The sequence below is a fragment of the Rattus norvegicus genome, chromosome 12 (assembly GCF_036323735.1).
Source record: "Rattus norvegicus strain BN/NHsdMcwi chromosome 12, GRCr8, whole genome shotgun sequence".
NCBI classification, from domain to species: Eukaryota; Metazoa; Chordata; class Mammalia; order Rodentia; family Muridae; genus Rattus; species Rattus norvegicus.
The window spans coordinates 21,778,227-21,786,688 of NC_086030.1; the positions used below are offsets into that span (position 1 = coordinate 21,778,227).

An 8,462-nucleotide genomic window follows, 5' to 3' on the forward strand; every position below is an offset into this window, starting at 1 on the left:
GGAAGACTTTACTGTCAAATTCTAGACATTTTGTTTCTCTGTGTTCTGCTTTTAGGTCTGTAGCTGTGAGCCGCTCTAGTGATCTGAGTGACTCGGATTTATTCACAACTAAGTAGTAAGGAAGCAAAGGATAGAAAAGGAAGGAGACTAATTCTTCATGAAAGGATTTGAGACTTAGATCTGCAGCCAGAACCCAGCATGGAATTTAGAACAGGGCAAAAATGGGCTTTAAAAAATTCTACATATATATATATATATATATATATATATATATATATATATATATATATCTTCATTTGCAGATGAAGAAGCAGAGAGGTCACTTGCCTATAATAACACAAAGTAAAGCAGGTGTTGAGACCACGACCTGAGCTGCTTCTGTCTTAGAAAAGAATTTGGGGCTTATAAGAACATTCTAGCCTCTTAAATGAATGACTGATTTCTTAGAATTTTCCTCACCATCAGAAGCTCATGAATGTGTTTGGTGTTACAATTCCTCTTTACATCCCTCGTCACTAAAGAACTTCTATCTTTAATAACGTCAGGTTCTTAAAGCTGCAAGGTTCTGGGGGCTTGAAATAAACTATATAAGTCTTAATAAAACCATTAGAGTAATGAATAGGATTGGGGTAGCAATGTGACGAGTTAAGAGTTAAATGTGGTGGGGACCTGGCAGCTCCAGGGAGATGTATGTGGTGGGTGGGAAGGAGGCCCCGGTCAGTTGGTCGGTAACAGAGAGGTCAATAATGTAAACCATACACAACTTGGAGTTTGTGAGAGCTGTGCACTGTGATAGGGATGCAAATGGTTTTGCACAGAGAAGGACTTTTTAGAGAGCAGATTTTGGAATAGTAGAACTAAGAAAACACATAAAGCCATAGCAGAAATTCCCCCGTTTGCTTTCGGTTATTCTGAGAACAAGTGTATATAACAGCAGAGTACAGGGGGGGGGGGAAACACACCTCACAGCCATGACACAGAAAGGTACAAACCAGCATTGAGCCCATGAGAGTGGGAGAGAACAGCAGTCAGTCCTTCCTTCTTTCTTCTCCCGTCCTTTTAAAAATCAGAATTGAATCACACACTATAAAAAAAAAAGATTTATCATAAAATTCAGAAATGTCTTAAGGGACCAGCATAGAAGAGCTTTAGTCAGAAAAGCTCTTAAGTTTTGTCTCAACATGGCAGATTCTAGGTTTAGAGAGAAAATACATTTTCTTCCCATTAGTAAACATTGCCATTTCATGAATAGGTTTAGCTTCCTAGTTCCTAAATAAGAAAAGACATCCCTGTTTAGCTCAAATATAGCAAATCTCGAGGCGATTCAGAAAGCCATGAGCACCTGGCCGGCAAGACTGACAAGGGTGGGTTACAATGCATCATTCATTACTGCGGAGGGACTACGTGACAAAAATCACCAGATCCCATCTCCGTGTAGCCAAGACTCATAACCACGCTTACTTCTATTTAGCAATATGTGATGTGTATATTCTTGGTCACTTATCAAAATATCAAATTAACAGCAGGCAGTTTACTAAGTGTCGCTGCTCACGAAGAATGGCTTTTCAATGGGTGGACGCCTGAATAATCACAGACATGCATGCAGTGGTGGCTTCTCATGGAGTCCACACGTCGTTTCTTGCTTATTTGTTTTTCAAGCTTCCCCCCCCCCTCACCTTCTGCTGTAAAATATGCCTGTTGTTTCAGTTTATCTTCCTTTAGCTAGATCGATCCGATAGGGCCAGGATATCAAAAAGTTTCTTGTCATCCAGTCTTTAATTACTACACCAAACCCCAATATATGACTATTACCCTAACTGCCCACATTAGATCTCAGAATCCACTTTAATTATAGAAAGAAAGAAAGAAAGAAAGAGAGAGAGAGAGAGGAGAGAGAGAGAAGGAAAGAAAGAAAGAAAGAAAGAAAGAAAGAAAGAAAGAAAGAAAGAAAGAAAGAAAGAAAGAGTGGAGAGAGAGAGGGAAAGAAAGAAAGAAAGAAAGAAAGAGAGAAAGAGAGGAGAGAGAGAGAAAGAAAGAAAGAAAGAGAGGAGAGAGAGAGAGAGAGAGAGAGAGAGAGAGAGAGAGAGAGAGAGAGAGAAAGAGGGAAGTTAAACTCAGGAAGAAACTGACTTCACGCTGTCAGCCTCCTCAATTGAGGCCAGCGATGCTTCATTATTGTAGAATTCCTTAATTGTCCAACAAAATCTTTTACTCTTGAAAAAGTCTAACTATGTTATTTTCCTTAAATATTTTCTGTGTATTTAATATTTTAAAGATTATTTTTCCAAGGTCTCTTCAAATTTTGTCTGAAATATTTTCTGTATCTTTTACATCTTCGGGATGATCTTCCTAAAAAATATCTTCAAATTTTTTTGGAAATATTTTCTGTATCTTTATAGTTGCAGGATTGTTTCCCCCAAACCGTCAATTTTTCTATAAATATTTTCCGTATCTTTAGCGTTTTGAGGATTGTTTTCCAATAAAATCTTCTAATTTTTTCTAAAGTATTTTCTGCCTTTAATACTTTTAACTACCATTTTAATATACCTCTTTAATCTAAACACTATATGACCTTCTGGTACCAGATCGAAGCCCCTTTAGATATTTTTCTTTTTTTTTTCTTTTTTTTTTTTTTCAGAGTTGGGACCGAACCCAGGGCCTTGCGCTTCCTAGGCAAGCGCTCTACCACTGAGCTAAATCCCCAACCCCTCCCTTTAGACATTTTTATTGTTGGTTCTAAACTGTTTATATTAGGGCCTGGATTCTATCAAGTTTAGCTTTCAGCTTTGTGGGTCTGCCTCTGAGTATGTGGTGACTTCGCAGTAATCCCGTGCTAGGAATATAATACGATTGTCTTAAGTAGCTACTTCTTCACATTCTCCATGTATTTTAGAAATTGATATATCAAACTATATCCAGTATATGTTGCTCTATTTAAAGCATGCAAGATTTGAGTGACTCCACCCATCCCATGTTTGATGAGTTGGACATAAGCCCATTTCTTACAATTTTGTTTTGTGTCAAATACTTTCCACAGCCCAAAGCTTCTACATTCACATATAATCTACAACCCAGATGGACAGTGTGTTCTTGTTTATTCAAATGTCCAGTGAATATTGTCAATTTCCTTCCTGTGCTAAGGACTACATGTAAAGATTTTAGTAAAGCTATGGGCGGGAAGTTTGCAAGGGTGTTAAGTGCAAGGAAGTGAATCTAATTTTGTTTTTGAATTGTCCAAATAAACAGGGGAAGTTTGCCCAATTTACCCCCCAAAACCTGAAAATGTAGATGGTGTGGATGAAGAGAAGGATTAAATTACATAAGTATAGAAATACAGACCATGATGGGGCAGAATCCTTGGAAATCTAGACCACCTCCATAATTATATAGGTAGCAAAAGTAAGGCCCAAAGAAAGCGAATGATTTGACAAAAGTATCAAACATAATGGATGCTCCGTGACTCAGTTATCTAATTTTTAAGCAGATGTAAGTTTAGCTAATCAGATTTATAAGAGAATATAGCCTCGAAAGCCTCCAAAATGTAGCCATTATTAGCTGCTGAACTCTTTATGAACCATATCATTATCATTTCACTCTGGGCCTATTTCAGTGTTGTTTGCTTCAGTTTTATTTTTTCTAAAACATTTTCTGTGTCTTTAATATTTTAAAGATTATTTTCCCAAAACATCTTCAAATTTTGTCTGAAATATTATCTGTCTTTATATATTTTCAGGGTTACTTTCTCAAAAATCGACATTATTTTATTATAGAATCCTAATTGGATACTGTTTTCCGTCTCTCTCTTCATTTGTATTTATTATTTATTCAACCTATCCAAATTATACAGCAGTGTGAGTGATTGATTCGTCCTGAGGATGCTTAAAACCTGACAGATTTCAAGTTTGTACTGTACTCACGCTAATGATCTTTACGTTCTGATGTTTATAATGTTTAAAACAATCTTTATGTTCCAGGTTGTCTCTTTGATTCATCATGTTTCCGTTGCCTTTTCGAACATTCAGTCTTCTAGGTCCAGGCGTCTACCACTTGTAGACAATCACCATTGGTTGATCCGACCAACATCAAGGCCTTCAGGAGAAGGATTACATAACCATGTGTGGCGTGGTGAAGACGTAAGAATATATTTTCTAATGTCCAACTCAGCTTAAACACAATGTAAGAACATCTTTTCACAAAAGTCATTTTTGGCGTGAAGTGGAGGGAAGCAGTATGTACAGCGTTTGTTTGTTGAATACAAGTGTATCCTTAGGGTGATGTTTAAAATAGCCCGGGGCTTGTGTTATAGTTTGATGTCATTTTCGCCACACAACCAGTGTTGTCTATTTTAAAACGTTGGGTTCTGGAAGTCGACTGTGGTGATGCATACCTATAGTCCCAGCTACTCCGGAGGCTGAAGCAGGAGAATGGTAAATATTAAGGATGCAGACAATATTTAAGAAAAAACTGTTGATTTTTTGAAAACAATCCTGAAAATATAAAGACAGGGAAGATATTTCAGACAAAATTTGAATTTTTTTTTAGGAAAATCATCCTGAAAATATAAAAGACACAGAAAATATTTCAGACAAAATTTGAAGATTTTTTTTTGGAAACTTACGAAGGTCTACCAAGAGAAGGTATCTTTAATATTCCTGAAATATTTTCTGTGTCTTTTATCTATTCAAGATGATTTTCCCAAACCGATTTGCCCTTTGAATAGAATGACCGGATTTCCCTGAAAATGAGTAACTTCCCTAAGAATATAAAAGTATCCCATGAAACCCACGATGAAAGATGAAGGGGCGATGAGCCCTTTTTTTTCTTGGGTTCCCTGAACTTGTGACTTGTGTGTCCTCATACATTGTTTATGTGTCTTTTCTCTTAGGATTTTCTGATACGCCTTGAGGTCCATTTTACGACAAGGGCTCTTTTTTTTTTTTTTAAATCACCACAAGTGCCACTCTGACCTCTGACCTCTGACCTCAAATCACTCAGAGCTCAAAAATCTAGGCTCTTTTTTTTTAATCACCGCAAGTGCCACTCTGACCTCTGACCTCTGACCTCAAATCACTCAGAGCTCAGAAATCCAGGCAAGATGGCGACAGATGACCCCCAACCGATTCTGCCCATTGCACAGCTGCGCTCTGTTCACGCCAGCAATGATTACGTGGACCGGCCTCCGGCACCCCGCAAACCAACTCTTTCCAGCCCTTCCCTGACTCTGCAAACCCACAAGTCTGATTGGTCCCTGGCGACCACGCCCACCGCGCTCCCGCGCAGCGTCAGCCAGTGCCATCAGCTGCAACCCCTGCCTCAGCATCTCAGCCAATCCAGCATTGCCAGCTCCGTGTCGCAAACCACCACTGCCTCTGACCAAAGGCTCTTGGCCACCATGACACCCTCTCCTTCAGGCCCGTCGTCCATCCTCAGAACCCACCCGAAGGTCGACGGTGCTCTGAAGGGAGGAGCTGAGCAGTCGGCTGGGCAGTCCAGTGATCATCGCCTCTTCATCTGCGAGGAGTGCGGGCGCTGCAAGTGCGTCCCCTGCACGGCGGTCCGCCCCCTGCCCTCCTGCTGGGTGTGCAACCAGCGTTGCCTTTGCTCCGCCGAGAGCCTCCTCGACTACGGCACCTGCCTTTGCTGTGTCCAGGGCGTCTTCTACCACTGCTCCACCGACGACGAGGACAACTGCGCCGACGAGCCCTGCTCCTGCGGGCCCGGCTCTCGCTTCCTCCGCTGGGCGGCCATGGGTGTCATCTCCGTCTTCTTACCCTGCCTGTGCTGCTACCTGCCCACCCGGGGGTGCCTCCGCCTGTGCCAGCGGGGCTATGACAGCCTCCGACGGCCGGGCTGCCGCTGCAAAATGCACACCAACACCGTGTGCAGAAAAATGTCTTCCGGGGGCTCACCCTGCCCCAAGGCCCAAGAGAAGTCGGTATGACCTTCCTCCAAGATGGCCGCCATGGCTGTCATGGCTGTCATGGCGCATTCAGGTGATTGACACCCGGCCTGCTCAGCTGTCATGGCTGTCAAGGCAGATTCAGGTGATTGACGCCCGGCCTCCCTCCCTCACCCTCCCTCTCTCACCCTCCCTCAGCTCTCACAACCGCCACCACCTGCATGGCTCGGGCCTCCATGATGGACGTTAAAAGTCTTAACACTTTAGAGCTGGAAGGCATTAACATTAGTCCGATTCAGTGTGGTCATTTTACAGATGGGAAGACCGAGGTCTGACGTAGGAAGGGAGTTGCACTCTTGTCAACAATCCCAGGAAGCCACCCCCTCGCCATGGCTTCAGAAGCCGCAAGTTAGTGCAATGGTCTTTCCACAATGATAAGTGAGTGGTTAACCAACTGCCGGGTATCGAGGCAGCCCCCAGCGCACATCTCCTTTAATTCCGTTAACTCCCCGCCCCCCAAGTGCACATCGCCTTTAATTCCGTTACCTCGTAGAAGCTCAAATGTGTGGGGGGAAACATAAAGACACCCTGACCAAGTGTCAGGCGTGTCTTCGCCATGACGTCCACACTTTGCTGCACACGCTGTGCTGCCTCCCGGCTTTGTGTGCAATGGCAGCAACCTGAGAGCCTAGGTTTCAGTCACCGTGAACGACTGAGGCGAAAGACACGTCATGCAAAGCAGCGAACCCCCCAATGCCAAGCAGCGACCCCCCCATGCAAAACAGTGACCCCCAATGCAAAGCAGCGACCCCCCAATGCAAAGCAGCGACTCCTCCCAGTGCAAAGCAGCGACCCCCAAAGCAAACCAGCGACTCCACTTATAAAATGTACAAAACCTGTGCTGCAAACTCAGTGAGGAAAAGGCCGCCATGGTGGGGGGAGGGGCGCAAAAGGCCTCTGCTAAGAGATGTGAGAGTTCTATAGTTTCTCTCTGTGAGTAAACTCAAAATTTATCAAGGAATACAGATAGATGTCGGGGGCGCTTGCTCGAAATCGAGGTGCTCCGACTTAGTTTAAGACTTCCAGACTCTACGCGTCATCTCTTTTAATGATGCGTGGATGTGTGTGGCAGGGTGGAGTGAGGAGAAGTCGTGATCATGCACGGGAGGGAGAAAGGGAATCCCACATCCCTTTATTGGATATATACATATTCTGTAATATGCATATATATATATTACAGGATTATAGGCCACAAAGTCTTTAATGGCTATGAAACTTCCTGGGGTGTATTGACATCGGGTTGCACACAGCCACACACCTTCACTTCCATTTCCTCTTGTAGAATTGCTTTGTCCTATTTTTGTATATATAAATACATCATGATTATTAATATTAATGATATTGCTGCAAACGGTGCCATATATAAGGTTAGGCTTCTTGAAACATTTATAAGCCCTAAACCGATAACCTGAATACCTGTAACCTCTTGTGTTGCTTTTAAATCCTTTAACTTTAAATAATTTGTGTTTAATCTTTAAAAATCTGCCTCATTGTCCTTCAGACTTATCAAACCCCTAAAAGCTATACCCGGTTATCCGGGTAAAACTGGATGGTGATGTGCAGCAACACACACTTCCCGCTGCTTCTATCCAAAATCTGCTTCTAGTCCAGATATCTGAGGATTCTCTGGTCCTAGTGCATCGTTCTGGAGCTAGAGTTACACTACGGACGCTTGCTTAATAGTTTCAAGCCCCTTCTTCACAGCTCCTTGATCTTTCAACCCTGCAGTCCTTACTCAGGCAAATTGTGCACTGCCAGGAGGGCCCTGGGCTCCGCCATACACCCAGAGGAGTTCTTCTCAGTGTATTTTTAAATGGCCTTATACTTGGTAGGAGAAACGGAAGGGTTCTGGAATGCAATCTGCTGCCGAGTCAGGGCTTTTACTTACGTCCAAGTTGGCCTGATATAGACTGCGTCTGGTTTACGTAGAGATGGGTCCTGTTGAGGTACGCACACAGACGTGTGAGTCCGCATATGTATTCCTTCTGTGGTTTCATATAGATATGTATATATATGTAAATATATAATCACACATCTCTATATATTTTAATGTATTGCACATGTATATTTAAAATATATACAAAATTACTCTAAACCCTTCAGAGTGGCTCTGTTTTCATTATTTCTCTGCTTTATGATAGGGACTGCATAAACCGGAATGTATACATGGGCGTTTCCTGCTTGGTATTTTCTTTTAGTTAACTCATTCTACACAGAATTTTGCTACTTTCCACATATTGGTATCTTGATATGTGTTCTACGCCATTAGCTGAAAGTTAGTCTTTTAATTTCAGCTCATTTTTTATCATAATAGCTATAATAAATATAGTGCATTGTTATATACTGCTATGTGGTAGGCGTGATAGTAGATCGTCTATATTTAACAATAGCTGTATTATCTCATTTCACCCCCACAGTAACTGCATGATATAGGTACTGTTCCCTTCTCCATTTTAAAGATAAAAATGAAATGCAGAATTATTTAGTAACTTACTAAACATGG

The 8,462-nt window shown here is 42.1% G+C and overlaps 1 protein-coding gene across 6 annotated transcripts in view; it reads left to right on the forward strand.

The window, feature by feature from the left end:
- Spry3 (sprouty RTK signaling antagonist 3) overlaps positions 1 to 8,054 on the forward strand; it is a 9,191-nt gene extending 1,137 nt beyond the window's left edge. The window contains exons 2-3 of one of the 6 annotated variants that reach the window (XM_008769067.4): positions 4,023 to 4,176; positions 4,886 to 8,054. In XM_008769067.4, coding sequence (XP_008767289.1) covers positions 5,096 to 5,941 — 846 coding nt within the window. In that variant the 5' untranslated portion in view covers positions 4,023 to 4,176; positions 4,886 to 5,095 and the 3' untranslated portion in view covers positions 5,942 to 8,054. Of the gene's footprint in view, positions 1 to 3,974; positions 4,177 to 4,885 lie in introns of those variants that run through there. The other 5 variants (XM_017598442.3, XM_008769066.4, XM_039089695.2 and 2 more) reach the window with 5 other exon arrangements.
- Positions 8,055 to 8,462: the final 408 nt, after the last annotated feature.